Source organism: Schistocerca americana, chromosome 4 (genome assembly GCF_021461395.2).
Source record: "Schistocerca americana isolate TAMUIC-IGC-003095 chromosome 4, iqSchAmer2.1, whole genome shotgun sequence".
Classification (NCBI taxonomy): Eukaryota; Metazoa; Arthropoda; class Insecta; order Orthoptera; family Acrididae; genus Schistocerca; species Schistocerca americana.
Genome location: NC_060122.1, coordinates 493,693,007 through 493,719,871, shown reverse-complemented (window position 1 = coordinate 493,719,871; position 26,865 = coordinate 493,693,007). Strand labels below are relative to the sequence as shown.

Below are 26,865 nucleotides of genomic sequence, written 5' to 3'. Positions count from 1 at the left end.
TTCCAGACTTTGTCACCTATGGACAGCAATCAGTGTGGGCATGTGAACCAGGTGCCTGCTGCGTAGGCCCATAAGTAGCAACATCCACTATTGCTGAACAGTTGCACCATCTGTTTGCTCATACACATCTCCACAGCCATAGTTCACCCCTGTTATGTATGGCCTATGGTGCACAATGGATAGAACCATTTTGCCATACATGGCATACTTTAAGCATGGCAGCACGTGAACAGTTCACAAACTTAACTGTTTCAGAAATACTCCCTGGCCTGAAAGCCAATGATCATGCCATTTTGGACGTCAGATAAATAATTCCGTTTCTGCATCAGTATGATGACTGCACTGTTTTCTGCATCCCCCCAACAGGCTCTGTTTATCCTTCATTGCTAGTGTTGCCACCTGCTGTCTGTGAGTGGTTGTTGCATATTGACATCAAACATAGGCTGTGATCGAATTAATGTATCTGGACAGTGTATAAACAAGTGTATCAGATATTGGTGGTGTGACAGCTAGAAGATCCTCCTTAAACAATATTATCAACAATGTAGGAAATGACAGATTGCTACATACCGTAAATAAGACGCATCAAATTGCAGACAGGCACAATTAAAAGACAGATATAGCTTTCAGCTAGACCCTTTGTCAGTAAAACACACACACACACACACACACACACACACACACACACACAAGCAAGCAAGCAAGCGAGCACACATGACCACCAACTGCAGCATCTCAGGCCAGTATGCAACATCATGTGGGATGCAAGCTGCCCACTCATCTGGTATAGGGAGCCTAAAGGATGCTGTGTTCTCGGAATGCCATACAACAATTCAAGCAAAATCACATTAACAGTTTTTATAACAAATAAGAAGAATGACAACACTTAACTTCTAATTTACAATGGTGTCGCAAGCGACGGGTGACATGAAGCATAAATCTGAGTCCTTTGCTATGTACAGTGTTCATGCAAGTTTGACACACAGTTTGTGGATCACTAATAACTGCTATTGTAGCATTCTCTGCTAGGTCTGCCCGAATTCTGAGCGGCTGAGGCTGGCAGGAGCAGCACTTATATTCTCCTCTTGTAGAGGCTGCTCCTGTCATGGTGCGGTCCTAATCTGTGCACCATTGGCCTACGTCATTTCACCACCTTTTCTTCTCTTGCATTCTTCATCTTCGTTCTGGCGCTTGTGGGTGCGCCAAATCATTCTCCCCCCCGCCCCAAAGTGATGGACCATCGTCGTGTAGGAAGTGCGACCACAGCAGGGAGGCAGGAGTGTGGACGCATAGCTGGGCCGGAAGCTGTGGCTGCAGGGGATGTCAAGCTTCCAGCCGTACCCCGCCAACCAGCCTGCGCTCTGGCGGAAATGTCCCCCAGAAAATGACCAGAAGTGTATGCGTTCCACCTCCTGCTGCCATGAACCAGATGGAGAAGGCAGTGACTGCAACGGTGTGGGTGGGTCCAGCTCCATCAACAGGACGAGAGGAGGTGAAGGCTCCGTCTCCATGGGATCATCCCGCAGTGTCGTGAGAACGCTCTCTGGCAGCTGCTGTGCCCGCACTGTCCTCTGGATTTGTGAATCTGGGGGAAGAGAGAGTGACAGAGGCAAAGTTGATTTTGATGGCAGTGCTGCAAGCCATCTGGATCTGAAAGAAGACATATGCAAGCGCCAAGTTGAGGGATGATCTCACCTCGTGCCCACTGTCTTCTGCCGCTAAAAACCCTGTAAAAGACAATATCATGCAGTGCGAAGCGATACTTGTGGTCTTCCTTCACAACTGGATGCTGAGGAGGGTGAAGCAGGTGGAGCAGTGTCCGATGGCGGCGGCCGTGAAGCAATTCTGCCAGCGATGATCCATCTCATTGGTGTGGCTAGCGTAAGCTGGAGATGTGGAATGGGGCGATCGCAAACAAGGGACTCAACCCGGCAAATAGCTGGCTGCTCAAAAGTGTGAACTGACAAGGCACCGGAATCGTACTGATCTAGTGTTTGCACTACCCGCTGAAACGATAGATCAGACTGTTTCAAAATTTTCTCTGAGTTTGACATCAGGTACATTGTACACAATCGCATCGTGCAACATAACATTAGAATATAAAGCACTACAAGCACATTTGAATTTGCATTTCCTTGTCATATCCTGCAAATTTGTTACTCACTCGCAATAAGTTTGTTGTGACCATTTTTGCAATTAAAGTGTTTATGTCTAGCTGCTACCACATTTACTTGTTGGTCATAATAGTTTGTTAGTGACATTACCACCTCATCATAAGCAAATTCACTCAGAGTGTTCTAGTGAACAGTTTTTGTAGGAGCCTGAACACTGCACTGCCTACTGTTGATAGGAGATAGAGAAGTTTCACAGTACCTGGTACATTGTGGGCGATGACGTAGGCTTCAAATTGTGACAACCACTATAGCCATTCCTTGTCTCGTTCACTCTCAAAAAGGTGGTATAGCAGCTGTAGTAGGCGGTGCTTGTTGCATCGGGTACACAGTGTTGGCCAGTAGCTGCTGCACCGTGTTGAGTAACGTGGAGATTTGTTGAGTCTGGAACTGAAACATCTGCATTACCTGTGTGGCATCTAAAGCAGGGGCAGGACAGGTGGGGTGGGCATGTTGAAAAAAAAAAAAAAAAAAAAAAAAAAAAAAAAAAAAAAAAAAAAAACAGGGCAAGCAAGTAAAATTAGGACACAAGCAAAGAAAATTTCTGCAACATCCACCTGAAAGCACTGATTAGCAAAAATGACAAGAAACTGTTAAAGCAATAAACACCCCTGCAAAGTAAAGACAGACAGAGAATTGAGGTGCCAGCACAATATAAACAAAAATTCCGTGGCCGTCAGGCACTGGCTTCTGTGGATACTCATCGCCGAATGTGAGGTTCTGCCCTCTCGTCTCGTGTAGGGTGCCTAAAGGGTGGTGCATTCTCGAAATTCTGTACAACAATTCAAGCAAAATCACATTAATAGTTTCTATAACAAATAAGAAGAATGAGGATACTTAACTTGGAATTTACTATGGTGTCACAAGTGATGAGTAACATGCAGCATAAATCCGAGTCCTTTGCTATATGCAACGTTCATACAAGTTTGACACACAGTTTGTGGATCACTAATAACTGCTAGTGTAGTGTTCTCTGCAAGGCCTGTCCATATACTGTCTGAATACTGAGCAGCTGAGTCTGGCAGGAGTTGTGCTCATATTCTCCTCTTGTAGAGGCTGCTCCTGTTGAGGTGCGGTCCTAATCAGCGCACCATTGGCTGCCGCCATTTCACCACCTTCTCTTCTCTTGCGTCCTTCATCTTCATTCTGGCACTTGTGGTTACACCAGAACACAAGCAGCAATATGGAAGGGGTGGGTAGGGGGAAGGGAAAGTAGTGTACGGGTGAGGGGGGAGGGGGGGGAGACAAACACTGTTTGGTCCAGTGGGCAGGGACTAGATTGGCAACAGGTGCAGTGTCAGGGGGTTGTGGTACAAGGAGGTAGGGGGAAAAAAAAGAGCAAAAAAGGAGAGGAGCAGGGAAAAATGGGCAGAGCGCTGCAAATAAACAGGGTGGGAGATGAGAAGGGGGTGGAAACTGTTGGCTGGAGGGTGTGGGGACAGTGTGTTACTGTAGGTTGAGACCAGGATAATTAAAAAATGGAGAATGTGTTGTAAGGATAACTCCCATCTGCACATTTCAGAAAAGCTGGTGGTGGAGGGAAGGATCCAGATGGCTTGGGTAGTGAAGCAGCCATTGAAATCAAGTGTGTTACGTTCAGCTGCATGTTGTACCACAGGGTGGTCCATTTTGCTCTTGTTCACAGTTTGCGGTGGCCATTCATCCTGGTGGACAGCTAGTTGGTAGTCATACCAATATAAAAAGCTGTGCAGTGATTGCAGCAGAGCTGGTAAATGACATGGCTGTTTTCACAGGTGGCCCGGCCCCTGCTGGGGTAGTATTAACCTGTGACAGGACTGGTATAGGAAGTGCAGTGTGGGTGGATTGGGCAGGTTTTGCACCTAGGTCTTCCACAGCCATTTGGCAAGGGCTTGGATTTTGGAGTGGCATAGGGCTGGAGATTGGGTAGGCAATGGAATACCACTTTAGGAGCTGTGGAAAGTATCTTTGGTAGGATGTCCATCATTTTGGGGCACGATGATAGGTAATCAGAGCCCTGGTTAAAGGGGGTGTTCAGTTGTTCCAGTTCGGAATGGTACTGGGTGATGAAGGGGACACTCCTTTGTGGCAGGTTGTTGGGGGTGGTGGGAGGAATGGGGGTCTGAGGCAAAATGGCACAGGAGATATGGTTACGGACTAGGTCTGGGGGATAGAACCTGTCTGTGAAGGCCTTGGTTAGACCCTCAGCATACTGAGAAAGGGAGTTTTTGTCACTGTAGATATGCTGTCCCTGGATGGCCAGGCTATATGGAAGGGATTTTTTGATGTGAAAAGGATGACAGCAGTCAAAATGCATGCTGTTGGTGGTTGGTGGGTTTAATGCGGACAGAGGTGTGGATGAAGCCATCTGAGAGGAGGGGGTCATCATCTAGGAAGGTGGCATGCTGGGTTGAGGAGGACCATGTGAAGTGGATGGTGGAGAAGGTGTTTGTGTTGTTTAGGAATGAAGATATGGTGTCTCAGCCTTGAGTCCAGATCATGTAGGTATCATCAATGAACCTGAACCAGACTATGGGTTTGGTGTTTTGGGATGCTAGGAAGGACTCTGCTAGATTGTCCATAAAAAAGTTGGCGTTGGCTGTGCTGCAGGTTTGTTTATATACCTTCCCATCAAATTAGAAGTAGTGGTGGTTTAGAATAAAGTTAGTAATGTGTATGAGGAATGAGGTAGTGGGTTTGGAGTCTGAAGGACACTGGGAAAGGTAGCGTTTAACAGCTTTAAGACATGGGCATGAGTGATGTATGTAAAGGGAGGTAGCGTTAAGAGTGCAAGTAGCGATCCAGGAGTTAAAGGGGTGGGGATGGTTGAGAGTTGGTGAAGGAAGTGGTTGGCATCTTTGACGTGGAAGGCAATTGGTTGGAGATGCTGGTCAATGAGGGCTGAAATTCTTTCAGTGGGGGCACAATAACCAGCCACAATGGGGTGTCCAGGAGTGCTGGGTTTGTGGATTTTGGGGAGCATGTAGAAGGTGGGTGTGCAGGGTGTCATGGTGGGGTGGGGGGCGGGGGGTTGGATTCAGGGGAGATGTTCTCAGAAGGGCCTAAGGCTTTATGGTAAATCCAATTCCTACGTAAAGCCATAGGCCCTTCCCAGAACATTTCTCAAACCCATAGTCTTACCACTATTGAACACAATCTTTCCCAGTGTCCTTCAGACACTACCTCTTTCCTCATATACATTACTAATGTTATTATAACCCACAACTATTTCTCATTTGAAGGGAAGGTATATAAAAAAAAAGTCTGTGGCACAGCCATTGCCACCCACCAACCTTTTTATGGGCCATTTAGCGGAGACCTTCCTAGCATCCCAAAACACCAAATCCGTAGCCTGGTCCAAGTTCATTGATGATATCTTTATGGTCTGGACTCAGGGCCGAGATACCCTATTTTCATTCCTTTGCAACCTCAACACCTTCTCTACTATCTACTTCATGTGGTTCTCCTCAATCCAGCATGCTACCTTCCTAGATGTTTACTTTCTCATCTCTGATGGCTTCATCCACACTTCTGTCCACATTAAAACCACCAACAGTACCTGCATTTTGACAGCTGTCATCCCATTCACACCAAAATATTCCTCCCATATAGCCTGGCCACCTGGGGAAAGAGTATCTGCAGTGACAAAAACTCCCTGAGGGTCTCACCAAGACCGTCAGAGACGGGCACTAACCCCCAGACCTAGTCCGCAAACAGATCTGCTGTGCAAATCAGTACAAAAAATGTGTTTAAATTTTATGTCAAGTATTTATACCTAAGATTTTGAAATGAATTTATGTGATGCACATAGTTTTAGTCAAAGACAAAGGAAATGCCATATCCTCTCACACCACCAATCTGCCCACCGTCCCAAAAAACCAGCCACAAAGGATTGTCATCACCCAGTACCACTTAAGACTTGGAACAACTGAACCATATCCTTCGCCAGTGCTTTGATTACCTATCATCGTGCTACAAAATAGGGACATCCTACCCAAGATACTTCCCACCCCTCCTAAAGTGGTGTTCTGTTGTCATCTCAATCCCCACAACATCCTAGTCCATTCCTATGCCACCTCAAATCCCAACCCCTTGTCACAAGAATCATACCCCTGTGAAAGACCCAGGTGCAAAACCTGCCCAATCCACCCACATTGCACGTACTATTTCAGTCCTGTCACAAGTTTATCCTAGCCCATCAGGAGCCAGATCACCTGTGAAAGCAGCCATCTCATTTACCAGCTCTACTGCAGTCACTGCACAGCTTTTTATATTTGTATGACTACCAACCAGCTGTCTACCAGGAGGAATGACCACTGCCAAACTGTGGCTAAGAGCAAAATGGACCACTCTGTGGCGCAACATGCAGCTTCTCTACCCAAGCCATCTAGATCCTTCCCTCCACCACCAGCTTTCCTGAACTGCACAGACGGGAGTTACAACATTCTCCACTCTCATAATTATCTCAGCCTCAACCTATGGTAACATACTGTCCCCACACCATCCACCGAACAGTTTCCACCCCCTCTGTCCTATCACCTCCTTCCCATTCTCATCTCCCACGCTCTTTATTTGCTGCCCTGCCAGCGCCTCCGCCCATCTTTCCCCACTCCTTTCATTTTTTGCTCCTTCCCCCCACCCCCACCCCCTCACCCCCATCTCTCTGATCCACAACCTGCAGATGTTGTGCCATTGGCAGTCTGGACACAGCACACTCCACCAGACAGTGTTCGTCTCTCTCCCCATCCATACACTACTATCCCTTCCTCCTCCAGATTGCTGCTTCTATCCCACGTGATGTTGCATTCCAGCCCGAGATGCTGGAGTTGGCAGTTGTGTATGCTTGAGGTGTTCCTGCTTGTTTGTGTGTGTCTCTTTTACTGATGAAGGCAGTGGCTGAAAACAATACGTGAGTGTCTTTTGATTGTGCCTGTTGGGCAACTTGATGTGTCTTCTTTGCAGTAAGTAGCAATCTATTTTTTCCTAAATTGTTCATATTCCTACTTGAAGTTTCCATTGTTTGATTAAACGATATTCTGAACCATATGATGATTGGAGATTTACTGTTTTGACCTTTTTTGGGTTTTCTAGCGTATATGATGAATGAAAAGTTCTAGGACAAAAGGCTAATTCATTAAGACATATCTACATAACATGTTGACAAAATAGTGTGCATGTTTGCCTTGAAGACCCCGCCATTCACCTAAAAACTTTTCATCTAATTACTGTTTTCACAATCTTTGTGTTGTGGAGCAAAAGAAACCAGATAACACATTAAGGTGTAAAAGTAGCTATCCATCCTGCATGTGGTGCTCAGTATTTTGACTCTCATACACAGAGCTAGTGTTGTATGTAGCAATAAGATTACTACAAACAAGATTATGTGTGATTAGTTGCATATAAAGTATGTACACTGACAAAAGCCTTTAGAAAACAGCAATAAAAAGCGGCAGTCTTCAGAAGAAAGGCAGAGAAAAAAAGGTGAAGACTGAATTTATCTCTTACATATGTGCATCTGTAACTGGATCAAAATCGTTGTCAGCCATAACAAAATATCAGGTGCTGTCTCAACACAGCTAATGATTACCTTAGGGTTCACAGTTGCAGTTCGTTGCACTCCTGAAAATGTGGGCTGAGTTATGATAGCAAGAAGAAACTGAGCACATCCTATTGCTATGTGTAGTACACAGGAAAATTAAGGGTCAGCTACAGAGAGAAAAGTGAGACGTAGCAAAATATTTGTTCACGTGGGGCTATACTTTCGACTTCAGACAAAAAGGAGAAAGGTCACTGATGCAGGAAAAACAACTGGGGTGGGGGGAATACAGGAAAATTCAAGAGAACGCCCTGTATACCAATGAACTGTTAGGATCTGCTGCTGTGTGTACTAGTGGAACAGTGTTACGAGACCTTTTTATCCACAACATGCCACCAATTTATGACTTGATCTCAGATGAAATAAATTAATGCAGCAGACAGGGACAATTTAAGTTTCAAGTCTACGAGGGGGGTAGTCATGAAGCTTTAATTATCACCACAAATATAAAGTAACGTAATTAATTTAAATTTCAAGTCTGCGAGGGGTAGTCATGAAGCTTTTAATAATCACCTCAAAAAAAAAAGTAACACAATTAATTTTTTGTTTGTTTCCAGATACGTGTCTGCAGTACTGGTACACAATGAAATCTCTATGCCACACAATTACACCACACCACTAGATGAGTGACAATAAAATGGCTCAGCCCATTGATAAAGTGGAGTATTGCAAGGTAATTCATTTTTGGTACCAACAGAAACATTGCAGACGTGTCAAACCAATCCAGATGGCTGAAGAAGTCATCTCGATTGGCCTACAACTGCTACAACATTTCCATTCCTGCCAAAAACAAATTACCACACATTAGTTCACTTTATCAATGTGCTGTGCCATTTTATTGTTGCTCCTCTGGTGGCTTGCTGTAGTACTGGGGCATGGGATCTCCAGGACTGCAGACATGTATCTGCAAATAAGCAAAAATTTAAATATGTAACTTTATTTTTTGGTGTCATAATTACAACTGTATCACTACACCTCATAACAGTGCTATCACTCGGTCATATTTCAGTCTTGGAATTGGCCCAATAATTTATCAAAAGTTTTGCTTGAGGCATTTCCTTGATTGCTCAAACAATTATTTATCAGGTCTACATATACAGTTATAAATACCGTGTACTGTTTTTAAAATTTCTATCTGGGCTTGAGAGTAATGTGTGGTATTTCAGATAGTAACACCAGCTGATTTTTTATGCTTAAGAGATTACTTCATCACCAACATTGTCTTTATTAATGCCATTACGCCTTTACTCTGTTCAGTTGTACCCAAATTTATATCCAATAATTATTGTTACTGAAGCTCTTGTTATAACAATGTTGTTACTCAAAAATTTGTATCTGTGTCTCATATGGAATCACGCACTACAGATAACAACCATCTATGTATCTAAGTGTCCATAAGAGTTTATACTGTTGTAAATGAAAATGTAATTTTGAGTTAAATATAAAATTTTATGTAAAAGACAATACTTTTTATCCAACAGGATGCCAGGTAGCCGATATAATGTATTAACAAGTCTCGCCTGAAGTACAACCGTTGGCATATGGAAACGTATCAACTGTCTCCTACAGTATCATCTACAGAACCAGTAGTGTTATCAAAGTAAAGAAAAGATTGTGAGAGTGGAAATAAAAGATTCTGAAATCTGTAGGAGCCAGAAACTCACCAATCTAGTCTACTTATATATAAGAATTTTAGCCTTAAGGAGAAATCAGATTTTAGAATAAATGTTAAATAGTGAGATCCTCATGAAACCTAACACCTTCTGAATATGTAGAGCGAAGCTTTTAGTACTTAGAGCACCATAAATAATTATACAAATACAGCTGATTTTTTTGTCCAGTACATAATAAACCTATTTGTGAACTAGGATATAAATAGCGCAAGCATTCTTTCTGTGATTTAGCTTTGAATTACATACATTTTAATAATTCCATATATTATAAGTTATTTTTATTGTTTCTCATTAGTAGAGAAGAAAATACAGCTGCACTGTTATCATGCAGTCTCTTCAGAAAGAGTAGTCTTAATGAGTATTCCATTAATACTCATCATTTACATATTATAAATCCTCCAAAACAATAATTTGAAGTCAAACTCAAGGCAAAGCATCTTTTGACCACTCATTGATACTGAAACAATTTCAATAGGGCTGATAAAAACATGGCGCATTAAGAGACAATAAATCTTGATCTCAGTGAAGCAGTGGCCTCCTTATCAATAAATAAATAGAAGGCAGAGGGAAGAAAAACATTTTTTGTAAGTAGTTTCAGATAACTAAAGGTAGATGTGCCAAACAGAAACTAAGGTAAAAAAAAAAGACAGATTTGATGAATCATTAGAATCAGGAATTATCGGTTGTCAGTCCTTCTGTCATTGTCTCGATCACCCAGAGAATGTCTAGACAGCCCATAGTTTTCCATGTTATACTATTATTTTTCATTTTTAGCTCTTAACCAGTTGTTCTAGTTTCAGTAATTAGTAGATGCTTTTTTGCTGTTTTATTTATTATTTGGTATCCTTCTAGAGAGGACACAGCAGTGTTTTCCTCCTTTTCTCTTTAGAATGTTTTTTATGAATGCCATATTATAACATTGTATTAAAACACAGCAAAATGTGTTCAAAAGTAGAAAAATGTGTTCAGCAGTTCCAAGATGCTCTTGAATGGTGCTGTGGACCTGCCTACACCAAGTATGTTTAGTTTCCTAATACTGCATTTTATACCCAGCATTATTTTGTTGCCTCTTGGTAACTGTGATAAGGAAAGAAAATCTATCAAATAATTTTGTAAAAATATTGACTCATATCTTTCATGTGACAAATAAAATGTGTACCTTAAACTCCTCTGTATAAAACTATTCAAATTTTAATAACATTTACCTAATCTTCTTAATTTTAATTGTGTATTAACATGATAGTTGTTATTATTAAAATGTATATGTTTCCTCTGAATGAGGAAAAATAATGTAATAAAACTATATTTCAAAATAATATCGTGTGTTTTCCCCCCTGATGAGTCCCACATCAAGTGAGAGAGAGGCTGTTGTACTTGTGTTCTTGATGTATGAAGGCAATTTAAAATCAAACTTTTTTTTTTTTCTTATGAATGTACAGGTGCCAAATAAAATTACAAAAAAACATATATAATTTTTATGTCTAGTTTCCAACAACAGTAATGCATTTTTTCCACAAGAGTGTCAGCTTTGTGAACTCTGTCACATTCATTACATAGATTCAAAGCCATGTTTTCTGGCATCTGGAGTCTAGTATAAAACATGTTGCTTGTCCTATTAACCATGGGGTAAATATGCACTACCTTTCTTCTACTGTAATATTTTGACATAATGACAGTGGGAGCTAGACATATATACTCGTAGATTGAATAGAGTAAAGTTGTGTGATGCAAGAATATGCAATATCATTGAAGTTCAGGGTATAGACTTTCTTTTATAGGAAGTGCTATTTTTCAGACAGTTCTATGCTTGCAAAATATTTTACAGCTATATTACTTAAAAAGACATTCATTGTGGTTCTTGGACAATCTGCTCTGTCAAATATTAAATCAGAAGTGATCATCAGTCTTGATTGCAGTATAGTTTTTGTATTTTAATGCCATCACACTGATCTTCTTTTGTTGATTACTGTTAATAATTCACCTGTTTCTGCCAGTATGCATTTTTGAAAGTTTTTGAGCCCTTCATACTACACACATGGTTTCGATTCTTTTGCAATAAAAATTAACAAAACTGACTGATAGTTCCATATATTTTTTCCTTCTTCTTTGTATAATGTAGCCCTTTAAATGAAAATCTATAATTTAATGGGACATGTACTATATATGAGGTCAGACACATTTGTTCAATTTTGTACATTTCCTGTAGTCATTTGATATCAGAATTTTATAGTTAGGACCAAATTACAAATACTGTACTTGAACAAATAACCTCAGATCCAACAAAGCTTTTATTTTAATAATTTAGTTCCCATTACTTCTTTGAGTATATCCACACTAGACAAACAATATTATGTATGCCACACTGTGTGACAGCTTTTAATTCAGTGCTCTCATTAAAATTGCAAAAATAAAATCAGTCACTATGATTAGTAGATTGTCTCTTTCACTTTATATCATTGGAACACCTATTAAATAATAAAAATATATTTTTTTCTATTTAGGGCAATCGAAGAAATAAAGAGGAGAGGAAAAAATTCCACAGAATGCCTTTGGTAAATTAAATACAGTTCTGAAAACTAAGTTTCTAGTGTGTCTAAAAAAGGAATGTCACTAGTTTTGACTTACGAGAGTGAGTCACAGGGCTGCTCAGCAAACAGTGGAGGGATGCATTACGGGAATTACTGTAAGGCACAGGAAAACAAATACAATATGGAACAGAACTAAATAGAAAATGTAATTATGACCACAGTGAAAAAGAGATGTAGGAGGTCAGGATGTGTAGCCCAATGAATGGGTAGTAGGTGGATCAAATGAGTTCTCTGCCGGATCTCAAGACATTAAAAAAAGACTACATCATAGCATAATGAAAGGTAGGCAGATGACATTAGGAGGCATACAGGCATAACACAGATGCATATAGCACAATGTATAGAAAAGTCTTATGGAGACCTTTATCCAACAATAGATACTGAATGCATAAAGATTTGTTTTCTCTAGCTACTGAAAACATATCGCAAGATGTCCATTGAAATATTGCTTACCAACACTCAATGTCATTCAGAACAAATATACACGCGTTTTAGAATTTCAGGTCTTCCACTGCAAAATCACTACCCTCAGCTATGCACAGTTCCAATACGTAAAATAATAGAAAATAAAATCTTCCCTGTACATTCAACACCACTTTTCAACTATCATACAAGAATCAGGCAGTGGCTTGCTTTCCTGTGCTTCTCTCAAAACTACTCTATCATATATGTCTCATAAAACATAGGCTGAAAAGCTAGCACTATTATAAGAAAAGTCTGTGCTGATTGCATTCTATTGCATATGTATCCACCTATATCTGAATGATCAATTTATATCAGGTCATGCAGCTTCATGACTTGAATCATAGTACTTAGAGAAAATTTAATAATGGTGATACAAAGAAGATTGTTTATAAAACACACATGCAACCCTTCTTAGAATATTGCTTAAGCATGTGGGATCTATACCAAATAGTATTATCAGGGCATACTGGACAAACACAAAAAGGGGAGGACTGATGGTCAAAGGTTTCTTTGGCTCATGGGACAGGATCATGGAGATGCTGGGAGAATTAAACTGGAAAATGCAGATGCATACTACCCTATGAAAGTCTACTTTGCAAGTTTCAAAAACCAACTTTAAGTGATGAATCAATAGTGCTGCTGGCTTCTGCCGTGTATGTCCTAGGTTCAACTACTGATGACCATCTCAGATTCTTCTGTAATATAAACGTGTGGAATGGGATCCACTTAGCCCTGAGAGGTCTAATGAACCACTGACTATAGTCCAGACAATTTTCTTTTTCAGAGAAGTTTATGCGATTTGACTGTAAATCACTATTCACTTATTTTACACAGTCATGATTTTGGCATTATAGCAATTCTCAAGTGCAAGCTGAAATGTCACAAAATCTTAAGCGTAAATGACATGTCATCATTGAAATATTTTATATTTGGTCTTATAAACCATTTGTCATGTTACAGGACATGATTTTTCTGCGACTCACTGAGAAGACGTAGGTCAAACTTTGCTGCCTCATTGTGATATCCTGTGTATTTTTTAAAAAATGATGAGAACACACTCAACACTTAAGCTCATCACTGATAAGATCTCAATGCCTTAAGCCTGGGTCATCCTCCACAAGATTGTGAATGCCAGCACAGATGTCATTAGTGACACTGGACCACAGACAATATTTGCGAATTTTATTTCAACAGGATGTCAATCATGTGTGAACTGACAGCCAGGTACGGTATTCAACCTTGCTATGCTGAGACATGCATGAACTAGTGGTGCAAGACTGGGTAATTGGCCAACACCAAGGGCCGGGCTTAAGAAAGGTGTTGACACCTCAGCAAGGCAACATGTTGGATGACACCTGTGTGGGATGCCTTTTTAAAAGTCATACAACAAAAGAATGAGAGCAATTTCCCTGGATACTAATAAACTGTTCGCAGCTGCTTATGATATTATGGCCTTAGAGCCCATAATAATGCTAATAAAGAAGCCCTTTCTGACGATCACAAACTTTCAGATGAGTCAATATTAAGCTTAATGAATGAGGGTCCGCTGATGGTCTACGCACTATGAGTAGCATGTTATGACTCACAGTATGTGGTGCAACATTCATGTGTTGCCCACCACAGACTTGTGCTGAGGTTGAATGTCATCAGATTGGGCAGGGATACTTCACCAAATTTATGGCCATCTTGTGGAGGATCACTCTGTGCAAATCATGGAACAAGCAATGGTGCCAAGTGTGAGGATGCATTATCCCAATGGAGTGAGCCAGTTCCAGCAGTCGAATCACGCAGCAATGGTTTTGCAACAAGCTGACATTGACCTGGTTGAATGGCCTGTTGAAGTGCCGAACTTGAATTCCACTGAAAATTTGCACAGGCCCCATGCACTCCCGGCCAACTGTGTGTCCTAGTGCTGGAGATGTGGAAGAGTCTTGTGGATGATGAGACACATTTCTAGTGCTGACTGCCACTATGCCTTGTCAGGTGAGGCAGGTGATTGATGCCAATGGTGTGTGGACCTCATACTAACCTCATCCCAGATGTGAAATTTTCCTTATCTCTCATAACTCCACTATATGTTACAATATTCAATATAAATATATGTTCATTAATTGGAAATCTGTGAGATAATTGTACTTTAAACTGTATTTATTGAATTTGTGCTACTTCACACAAAGCACAAATAAGTCATTTTGAATTGAAATAGAAATGGTGTCCTAATTTGAGACTCTCAGAGAAAAACTTATTATTGACCAATGTAAGAACAGAAAAACCATAAAATAATAACATTTTCTTCCTTACTGCCTTCTTTATCTGTTATGAAAAAGAAGTGCAATCTCTTTTTCAACTTAGCATTCTTTGGAAACCCGAAATAGCATTCAATGCACTGTGCCATTTTTCTCTGTTAGCCTTCAGAGAAACGACCACTGCAGGGTATGCATTCAGTGTCTTCTTCTTCAGATTGATCATCTGTAGTATTGTCCCAATTAAATTTGCACGAGACCCCAAATTAGTAGAAGATTATGCTTCCTCTGTTTTTCTCTCTTTATTTTTCAAGAAAAAAATTTTCACTTCTATCTTGTTTGATTCACTTACAACTTTGTTATCCCTGAACTGTTTAAAGCATTTTCTGTACGAAAACTGTGTTTGCCACTTAAGAGATTCAAAACATGCTGAATTTGATGGAGCTGGTGGTTCTTGATGGGCTTGCTGACTGTGGGAGATGGCAGGACCATTCGGGCTCACATTTACTCTCTTGTTAGCATCTTGTATGTCAAACTCCTGGTGTATTGCAAAGTCGTCAATAAGTACATACTTGTTGCATGTGAAAAGTGCCATTTTCCAGAGGCTATTTATGGCATTTTCCATTGTAACTGCTCACAAGTAGGCTGCTCCATAGAATCACATAATCAAAAATGAGGTTACCACATGACTTGTGAATTTGCCAGCAGATTTCTGTTTACTGGGGATAATGTGTTGTAAACAGTCTCATCAATTTCACACAAAGGCTACATTTTATGTGTAGGATGGGGTGATAAACAGATGATGTGGACACCATTTTTTCTTGCTTTGTTAGGGCACAAATGTGATATGATGACCATCAAGTATTAGCACAAGATCATCACTAGATGGCTTCACGCAGTCCTCAGATTTGTCAAACCACTTAGAAAAACTATGAGTCTGAATTCCACTACAAGTATGGCAAGTTGAAGTTATCGTAATATGAGATTGTGTGTCCCAATATTCAATACAGTCATGTATTAGGATACCTGTCGTATTGCATATTAGGAATAAGCCATCTTACACTAGAAACCTAGCCTCATAGTTCCGCTGCTCTGGTTGAAGAACAGTTTATTACAGTAAATGAAAGAGAACTTTGTCAAGAATAGAATCATATGAATATTGTAGCAACACCTACTGCAATTCTGATATTACAGCTCTACAAATACAAACAATCAAAAAACCTGAAATTCAACACTTTTAAAATCAATCATTCTTGACAATGTCCAGCTCCATAATCTTCTTCTTGTCACTGCTCTATGCCTGAGGTGCTTTGAGAAGTTCTGATACTTCCCAAAACAGCTAAACTGAGCTGTCTTACATAAGCAAACACTGTCCCTGCTTGCCAGCAGCCATAAAAAGCTTAACAACCAATGTGTGTGTGTGTGTGTGTGTGTGTGTGTGTGTGTGTGTGTGGCATTAATGTGATCCCAGTAAAAGAGTGTTTGTAAAATGATTCTTTCATATAGTGTTCATTTTAAAAAAATATGATCATTCCACTTGGGACCATAGGAAGGTACATTAGCTTATTTGTTTCAGTTGTAAATATTTGTCATGTATTATTGTTTTTCTGACATTTTCTACATCCTGGAGGACCTCCTCACTACAAATCAATTGGAATGAAAGTAAATCTAATCTAATCTGCACCTTTCATCCATATTCAAAAACATTTTCAGTAATGATAGTTTATGATGGGTAAATTAAAAATTGCACCAAAACAGAACATAAATAGTCATTTTCTGAAATTAAATTATAATTGCAGTAAGGCAAAGTGTAGTGCATTCCATCGTATGGCATCTTTAGTGTCACACTCAAACCACTGAAACAATAAGAAACCTCCTGGCAGATTGAAGCTGTGAGGATGGGTCATTGGTTGTGCTTGGGTAGCTCAGATGGTAGAGCACTTGCCTGTGAAAAGCAAAGGCCTTGAGTTCTCGAGTCTCGTTCTGGCACACAGTTTTAATCTGTCAGGAAGTATCATATCAGTGCACAATCCGCTGCAGAGTAAAAATTTCATCTGGGAGCACTGAAACAGTAGTTCTATTTCTCTTAAAAATTAATAATTTTACTTGGGCACCATAGCTTTGAGCTCATTGTAAAAAATTTATTTTCTATTACTCAGTTTCATTTCAGTCATTACCAGTTTCATTCATTCCAAAGAACTGAACAATTATTTGATTAGTTACTCTCTCCTACATTTGAAATATGAACTTCATAATAGGTATAATTATGCTATAAGTCTGACTGATTTAAAATCACTTACTCCTCAAAAAAATAATATTGTCGTACTTCTGTAAAACAAACGCTCATAGAATAACTTGGACAAATTCTCTTAAAAAAATTGTGAGCTTTGTGATACAATTTTTGTTAACTTGTACTACAATAGTTATCTGTAGGGTTACATATATTATGCACTAGTGTTGCACTCATCAAGACAAGGGAAGCTACCACAGAAAGGCAGTTGGCACCTATCATGACAGGGATATAAAAACTATTGCACAGATGCTAGAATCATGTCAAGAAAAAGTTCAGTCACAGCTGACTTTTCTGGCTGACCCAGTCTGGTGTGACGTCTGTGCTCAGCACACCTATTCTTAACAGTGCAACACATCTAGCCAATGTATGATTTCCCACACTGGCATGGGATTTTATATATCTCTGGTCTCCTTAGCCCTACGTGTCTTTAATAGACCCCAGCATATGTTGCACTGGCGCTGGAGGGTGGAAGACACATTTTATTTGATGTTTTTTGAACAAACTACCAATCTTAAAGGACACACCACCAATATACGGGAGAAAAACCATGCTCATGGAGCTCTCTCTTTCTTCTGGATGTTCTTGAGAGCTTTAGTGCTTGCAGGTTTAATTGTATTACAGATCTGTTTATCAGAGTAATCATTTTGTACAAACACAGAGCGAAGATGGCTAAGCTCTGCTGATAGGGTTCCTGTATCTGAGATAATTCTAGCCCTATGAACGACAGTCTGAAACATGCCACTGCATTGAGATAGGTGTGAGTGTGAGTTGATTTGCAAAACACACTGTGACCCAAGGAACCATCTTCTTTTCTGCAGACCAAGGCATCAAGAAACGAGAGGTCTCTGTTTTTCTCCACTTCCATGGCGGAGCAAATGCTGGGATGGAGGGAGTTAAGGTGTTCCAAAAATGTAGGAAGTATTGCTGCTCCATGTGGCCAAACTACAAAAGTGTTGTTCACATATCTTCAGAAGCACTTAGGTTTAAACACTGCTGAATGAAGTGTTTTTTCCTCAAAGTTTTCCATAAATTATCAGTCTGTTCAAAATATTGTCCATTAAATAAAAAGTAAGTCAAATTAAGCACATGTTTAAAATCGATGTAAGATGTCCTCCTCCAACTTAGTTTCTACAAGTTTTAATGAATCCATCAAAGGCACTCATGTGAACAAACCAAGTCAGTGTATATATTGGCAAGCCATTGCAGCAACATGTCAGTGAGCACCTGAAGATGACAAGCAGCTTCTCATCGAAATACTGCACAGCTTCCACAACATTATCCAACACGACGTCCACCAATGAAACAGTTGCTACATCGAGAAAGTCTTAAACAGCAGAAGATACCTTATTGTTGAGCTGGTCCAGATGGCGAGTTACCTACTTTGGTTCCGATATAAGCCTAAGTCATGGGTGACTGGAATTCGGTAGTAGGAAAAGGGAGAGAAGGAAACATAGTAGGTGAATATGGATTGGGGGTAAGAAATGAAAGAGGAAGCCGTCTAGTAGAATTTTGCACAGAGCACAACTTAATCATAGCTAACACTTGGTTCAAGAATCATAAAAGAAGGTTGTATACATGGAAGAACCCTGGAGATACTAAAAGGTTTCAGATAGATTATATAATGGTAAGACAGAGATTTAGGAACCAGGTTTTAAACTGTAAGACATTTAACCAGGGGCAGATGTGGACTCTGACCACAATCTATTGGTTATGAACTGTAGATTAAAACTGAAGAAACTGCAAAAAGGTGGGAATTTAAGGAGATGGGACCTGGATAAATTGACTAAACCAGAGGTTGTACAGAGTTTCAGGGAGAGCATAAGGGAACAATTGAGAGGAATGGGGGAAAGAAATACAGTAGAAGAAGAATGGGTAGTTTTGAGGGATGAAGTAGTGAAGGCAGCAGAGGATCAAGTAGGTAAAAAGATGAGGGCTAGTAGAAATCCTTGGGTAACAGAAGAAATATTGAATTTAATTGATGAAAGAAGAAAATACAAAAATGCAGTAAATGAATCAGGCAAAAAGGAATACAAACGTCTCAAAAATGAGATCGACAGGAAGTGCAAAATGGCTAAGCAGGGATGGCTAGAGGACAAATGTAAGGATGTAAGGCTTATCTCACTAGGGGTATGATAGATACTGCCTACAGGAAAATTAAAGAGACCTTTGGAGAAAAGAGAGCCACTTGTATGAATATCAAGAGCTCAGATGGAAACCTAGTTCTAAGCAAAGAAAGGAAAGCAGAAAGGTGGAAGGAGTATATAGAGGGTCTATACAAGGGCGATGTATTTGAGGACAATATTATGGAAATGGAGGAGGATGTAGATGAAGATGATACTGCGTGAAGAGTTTGATAGAGCACTGAAAGACCTGAGTCGAAGCAAGGCCCCGGGAGTAGATAACATTCCATTAGAACTACTGACAGCCTTGGGAGAGCCAGTTCTGACAAAACTCTACCATCTGGTGAGCAAGATGTATGAGACAGGCGAAATTCCCTCAGACTTCAAGAAGAATATAATAATTCCAATCCCAAAGAAAGGAGGTGTTGACAGATGTGAAAATTACCAAACTATCAGTTTAATAAGTCACGGCTGCAAAATACTAACGCGAATTCTTTACAGATGAATGGAAAAACTAGTAGAAGCCGACCTCGGGGAAGATCAGTTTGGATTCCGTAGAAATATTGGAACACGTGAGGCAATACTGACCCTACGACTTATCTTGGAAGCTAGATTAAGGAAAGGCAAACCTATATTTCTGGCATTTGTAGACTTAGAGAAAGGTTTTGACAATGTTGGCTGGAATACTCTCTTTCAGATTCTGAAGGTGGCAGGGGTAAAATACAGGGAGCGAAATGCTATTTACAATTTGTACAGAAACCAGATGGCAGTTATAAGAGTTGAGAGGCATGAAAGGGAAGCAGTGGTTGGGAAGGGAGTGAGACAGGGTTGTAGCCTGTCCCCGACGTTCTTCAATTTGTACATTGAGCAAGCAGTGAAGGAAGCAAAAGAAAAATTCGGAGTAGGTATTAAAATCCATGGAGAAGAAATAAAAACTTTGAGGTTTGCCGATGACATTGTAATTCTGTCAGAGACAGCAAAGGACTTGGAAGAGCAGTTGAATGGAATTGATAGTGTCTTGAAAGGAGGATATAAGATGAACATCAACAAAAGCAAAACGAGGATAATGGAATGTAGTCGAGTTAACTCGGGTGATGCTGAGGGAATTAATTAGGGAATGAGACACTTAAAGTAGTAAAAGAGTTTTGCTATTTGGGGAGCAAAATAACTGATGATGGTCGAAGTAGAGAGGATATAAAATGTAGACTGACAATGGCAAGGAAAGCGTTTCCAAAGAAGAGAAATTTGTTAACATCGAGTACAGATTTCGTGTCAGGAAGTCGTTTCTGAAAGTATTTGTATGGAGTGTAGCCTTGTATGGAAGTGAAACATGGACTTTGAATAGTTTGGACAAGAAGAGAATAGAAGCTTTCGAAATGCGGTGCTACAGAAGAATGCTGAAGATTAGCTGGGTAGATCACATAACTAATGAGGAGGTACTGAATAGGATTGGGGAGAAGAGAAGTTTGTGGCACAACTTGATTAGAAGAAGGGATAGGTTGGTAGGACATGTTCTGAGGCATCAAGGGATCACCAATTTAGTATTGGAGGGCAGCGTGGAGGGTAAAAATCGTAGAGGGAGACCAAGAGATGAATACACTAAGCAGATTCAGAAGGATGTAGGTTGCAGTAGGTACTGGGAGATGAAGAAGCTTGCACAGGATAGAGTAGCATGGAGAGCTGCATCAAACCAGTCTCAGGACTGAAGACCACAACAACAACAACAACAACAACATAAGCCTATTGGTAACTATCATAAATATCTTTATTTGCAATGAATTACACAGTACCATTGAAATACGCAAGAATTGTTTTAATTATACACTGGAATGTCGAATCTCTGAAATTCACTGTTATTCATTCACTTTCACGTCTTGAAACATACCACAAAATTCAAAAACAATTAACACTGCCACTGCATCTTCAGATGATGATTCACATCCTTCTGGATCTCCTTGATGTGGAAAGTTTTCATAAAGTAGTTGCTATTACGATCCTAGTGCAGGAAGCACTGACTTGGAAAGGACAGTGAATCATTGTACTTTTCCTTTGTTATAAGCAGGACAGATGTAAACCAAGAATTGGTGTCTGGCACTGAGACCTTGTTGAATTTTTTTACTGCAGTCCACAGCTCTAGACTCTCTTCAAAGTGTTCTTTCAGTTGCATAATAAATGTATGCTGTTTTGTGAATCCTTTGCCATCCAACTTTCCCATTCACATCTTCCTTCCTATGTACCATGCTGGTTTGCGTGGGTAGGATAAAAGGGTGGATTTGATTGAATGAGTTCAAATTAACATTTGAACACTTACTTATTTATCAACACTTGAGTCAAAGTGCCCTTTTACGTGAACAATAAACTTGTTGTAACAATTGAAATATATAATATAAGGACAGTAAAATGTTTTAACATTCTGACTCAATGAAATTCTGCAGCATTTAGCACCACAAGAAGTTGAGCCTAAGCACAAATGACCAAGTAACAAGTACTTTCAGTATCTACTCAATTTAAAGGAAAATATTTACAAAACATTCTAATTACATTCCTTAAATTAACAAAATTTAGAAAAAAATCAATTTAATTGTATTTTAGAAAACTATATGCTTAAATCTTAATTTACATACAACCATAAAAACAAGTCATAATGATTGGAATCTGACAAGACCAGAAATGACTTGAAAAGCAGTGGAAACAGGCCAACTGGAAGAGGGGGTCACAGCTAGTCACCAGAGAGTAAACGTGGACGACAACTACAGAAAGAGAAACAACGAAGATGCCATGGCAAAATAACAATCCCAGCAAGTAAACAAAGATCAAAACCTAAGACATAGTGAATTCAGAACCAACACAATTATTTGTAGTGAGATCAATACAATAATACAGAGAAACCATGGCTGGTTGTTGAGCTGATAAGCTGGCATTGTGGGCGTGTTTTCATGGCAGCACTTGCAGCAGTGACACCAGTGCCTGCAGATGTGGCATCATCATGGAGCGGCTGTCATCATCAAGTTCCATACCTTCAAACGGGTGTTCAAACTCACCAGGCTGGGATACCAGATCCCTATACCTGAAATGGAGATGCAGGGCTGGACCCACCCCAGACAGTACTTCGAGAGGTGAACTGGTGGCACGGGTGGAGTCCTGGCACAGAATCCTGCTGGTTGGGAGGAAGAAATTGAGGCACCTGGTTGACTGGGATACAGTGGCATAGACAACAGCAGTGTCGGTGACAAGGGCTGAGAGGGCAGAGGTTGCACTGAGACTTCCACTTCCATGCCTATGCCCACAGAAGTCGCCCTGGTGCCCTGGAGAGCAAGTTTTTCCTGTGGAGGTATGAAAGTGGTTGGGGAAGGCTTTCCAAGGCTTGACTGAGCCAGATGGCAATGCTAATGCAGTCAATAGGTGTGGACACAGCTGTTTGCTACACCAGCCCTCCAAACCCCTCGGAGTGGTAACTGCTGCGAGTTGCTGCCCATGTTTGACAACTGCTGTGGATAACATCCACAAGTCTTTGGCCTCATACGAGAGTACTAGAGTACCCATGCAGCAAAGCCTGGGTGGGATTCCAAGGCCTGTGGGGCCAGGAAGTGGAGGAGAGTACATGGCTGCTGCTTCCCATGGAGGAGCTCTGTCAGTCTACAGTCGTGTACAGGGCTGGGCCCTGTAGGTGTTCCAATACATCTCGAGTGGAGCTGTGTTGGTGGAAGAGCCCACCACTTTCACTGCTCCACTTGGCCATGGGAGGATGGGTGAAATATTGGACTAAACAGGCAGTGAATCGGGGCCCATTGTCTAACATGATGGTGTAGCGAATCCCTTTGATGGCTGGAATCTGGCTGAGGTCATTGAGGGTGGCGTCAGTGATTGCAGACACCATATTGACCACATATGGGTTGTTAGATTAAGAATCCACAACAATGAGCCATGTAGAAAAAAAAAAAAAAAGCCAGGAAAGCCCAGGTAAAAGTGGTCCAGGGGAGGGGGGGGGGGGGGGCAGGATAAAAGAGTAGGGTGAGCAGCCTGGTTCTGGAGACAAGCTGAACATCTATGTGTTCCATGCCCTTGTTCAGTCTAAGCCAGGAGGCACATCGCCTTGCAAGGGCTTTGGTTAGGTGGTTCATTTGAGGGAGTGGACCAAATAGTGAGGTCATCAGTCCCTGCACGGGTTTTCATCCACGACATACCCCAATGCCCACAATGGAGTAGCTGAAAAGCCTGGGGTCACAGGGTAGACAATATGATGACATAATGAGTTTTCACTTATGTATGAAGCAGGAGAACATCCGAGGTGACTTGCCCCTGAAAAAATTGCCATTTGTGTAAGTGGCACTCGAACTCTGCATCACGCAACATAGTAAAAAGATTGCAAAGTGTGTGTCGGGGGGGGGGGGGGGGGCTGTTTATATTTGTATAAGCCAAAGGGAGTGTTGAAGACCATAATGTGCTGCATTTCCAAGTCCAGTGGGATCTGCAAATATGTGTCATCAAGATTTATCTTAGAAAAACATTCATCCCAATTATCTTCGTGAAAAGATCCTCTATATGTGGTGTGGGGTAGGCTCCATTTGTGCTTGGGCATTGATTGTCGATTTACAATATCCCCATAGCCAGAGGGAAGCATTGGGTTTCTTGACTACAACCAGGGGTGTGACCCAAGCACTAGTTTCAATTGGTTCAATTACCCTTGCTTTTTGGAGTCAATTGGTTACTTACTCAATGGGTGCCTGTAAGAAGACAGGAATATGATGTCCCCAGCAGTAACAGGGCACTGAGTCTGTAACTTTGAAGATAGGAGCCTGGAAATCTGTGGCACTCACCAGGCCAGGTTCAAATAGAGGTGCAAAAGCAGTAAAGAAGTCATCAAGCTCCTGGAGGGGAATCATGTCTGAGATGACCTGAACCTCATCACTGACAAAGAACCCAAGCTGCGATATGGCATCTAAACTGAAAATTTTGTTAACTGAGTGACTGTTGACAGCAAATGGAGTTATCAGTAGCACAACCTTTCCATATACCGTGTTGATTGTGATTTGATCCCGGAGGGGAACTGATCTGTCACAGAACATGACCAACGTGTGGGAGAGGGTGGGGGCAAGTCAGTGGAACCAAGACAAGCATACATTTGAAGGTTAATCAAAGAAAAGGTAGCTCATGTGTTCACTTGAAAATAGACCTCCTGTTTTGCAGTTGTGATGTGGAAAACAAATTAGTGATGGAAAGATCACCCTGAGAAACAACTGACTGAAGTCCATTCCAAGACAAATGTAGGGAGTGGCATCTGACTGTCCTGACAGTTGATGACAGACAGTTTAGAGATAACCATCTTTCCCACAATGGGTACAGTGTGGTCAGCAATCCAGACAGTACACTTGTGTGTGTGCCGTAAAGTAGCCAGGCCATGATGGGAGACGCTGCTGCTTATGATCTCAATACCATCGGGTGAAAGGGTTACAAGAATTATGGCCCTAGCGCAGAAGTTGGACTACTGATTTTTGGGTCGAGCTATTAGGCACTCCTTTGCCGCATGCGCAATCTCAAAAGAGTGCACCATTTTCAAAATATTATCTAATGAAGGGTTGTCTGTTTTGAGGGGTGCAGTGTGTCCTTCCAGATGCAGAGCCAATTGGACCACTATGTTTTGGATCTAAGAATCTTCACATAAAGCTCTGCAGGCCAGGTACATACAAGTTAAATCACAATGTTGTCTCAATTCAAGCAATCCCATGTGTGGTTCACTGACCAGGTTGCTTGTGGCTTTGGTGGAACTTGAGGCATGATGTGACCACATGGAATAATTGTGAATAAATATTTTACAGCAATGAACATACCTCCTTGAACATGAGTACAACAGGATTATAGAGTGGAGCCAACTTCTTTAGTAAGAAAAACATCTCCAGTGTAGCCCAAGAAAAGAAGAGTGATCACTGGGGAGTGTCGTCCAAAAAGTGGTGAAACACTGTTCAGTCACTGCAAATAAATGTCCCAATCCTCTTTCATGTAATTAAACAGCAGAAACAAGGGTCTCTCTCCCTGAAGTGACCACAGCCTGGATGGGTTGGAACCCTGAACCTGTAAGCAATCTGACAAAAGTTGCATTTCATGATAGAAGAATTCAACCTGTTGTCAAAACTGCTGTTGGAACAAGTCCAGCATGTAAACCAAGATTGAAACCTAAGATGTAGCAAATTCTGAATCAAGACAATGATGTGTAGTGAGATCAATACAATAGCGCAGAGAAATCACGACAAACTGTGGAGCTAGTGAACTGATGGCTTTAAAGGGCAGACGCAGGTATTGAGAGGCCAGCAAAGCTGGTGGGTCCTCATGGCAGTGCTTACAGTGTGACACCAGTGCCCGCAGATGTAGTGGCACTGTCTACCAATTGTCATTGAATTCCATACCTTCCGGTGGGCCTTCAAACTCATTAGGCCAGGATACCAGAACAATAACTTTCCTGGCATAGACCACTGGGTCACAAGCACTTTTTGTGTCATAACATGTATTTCAGCATATGAAATTAGTCCATTCCAGCTCATACAAATACACAGAAATGTCACAGGCTACCCCGAAACAACTCAATATTAGCAACAGGAAACCACAGCTTCCTGGCACAGCCAGACAGTGTAGCATTGCCATCTACAAATTTAACAAGCCAATTGTGCATAAATTGTGTGCACTTGTAGGAAGCCTGTTGTTATGAAACAATATTAAAATGCAGTGAAAAGTTGAGCCCATAGAAACAGTATAGAGTATTCAGACAATTTTCCATTACCAGTGTACATTCATACAAAGTCTGTCGTTATACAGAACCACATAAACACAATGTATGGTCAAGTCCATGAACACAGTTTAAATACCATCTACCAATACACAATCTGCGAGAGGTAACTGCAAGATGGCGATAAAATGGTGCTGTGACTATAACAAAGTGCAGTACCTGTTTCAATCAGAAACATGCATGGATCACGACTAGAATTCACTCTGTGTGTCAAATGTGAGTAGACGCACTATAGTCATTGCTTTAAGGTCAGGATGCACTGCCTCCAGAATCCACAATACTGCAGGCCCACATTTGCTTAGTGTGTATGGCTGCCCACATAAATAAATCACATTCACAGCTTGTGACAAAGCTCTTCCCGAGTGAGGAAGCAAGCAACTGCCTTTCCTCATGGCTTCATCCACTAACTGAGTGACTCCTTTAGTGTCCCAATTGCCACCGGGTAAACACTTCTGCAACCAAAGAGAGCAGACCACAAGGCAGAAGGAAGTATGGCCAAACTACGATTTATGTCTGATAACGCAAACCTAGGCAACAGTTCCATACACAAAACATACTCTCCCCCTTAATTTGACAACCTTCCAAGAAACCTAGATTTGCCCTGAGAACTGGCTTAATCTCAGACAGACGAGTCCTAACTTCATTGACTGTTTGGAGTCCTTTAACAGAACAATGACTGTGGTCAAAAACGTTTGAAACTCAAACAGATATTTAAATTGTGGCAACAACTTCCTGGTAGTATTTTCAGGGGCTTTTCTGACTCCCTAAAAACTCTTCATAAAGACCTTGTCACCAACTTGGTAATTATTTGGCTGCTGGCTCACATTGCAGCACATGGTCTCCCTCGTAAGAAGGATATTCCTTTTTGTCAGTCTCCATTGTTTGACCATCTGTCTCTTCTCATGCAAGAGGTCATCGATAGATCATAAATTGCACAAGACAGTGCTACCCAATATCTC

The 26,865-nt window shown here is 40.9% G+C and overlaps 1 protein-coding gene across 1 annotated transcript in view; it reads left to right on the top strand.

Annotated features, from left to right (window-relative positions):
* LOC124613576 overlaps positions 1-10,735 on the top strand; it is an 896,539-nt gene extending 885,804 nt beyond the window's left edge. Inside the window, exon 14 of the mRNA XM_047142291.1 lies at positions 9,228-10,735. Coding sequence (XP_046998247.1) covers positions 9,228-9,239 — 12 coding nt within the window. The 3' untranslated portion in view covers positions 9,240-10,735. The remainder of the gene's footprint in view (positions 1-9,227) is intronic.
* The last annotated feature ends 16,130 nt before the right edge of the window (positions 10,736-26,865 follow it).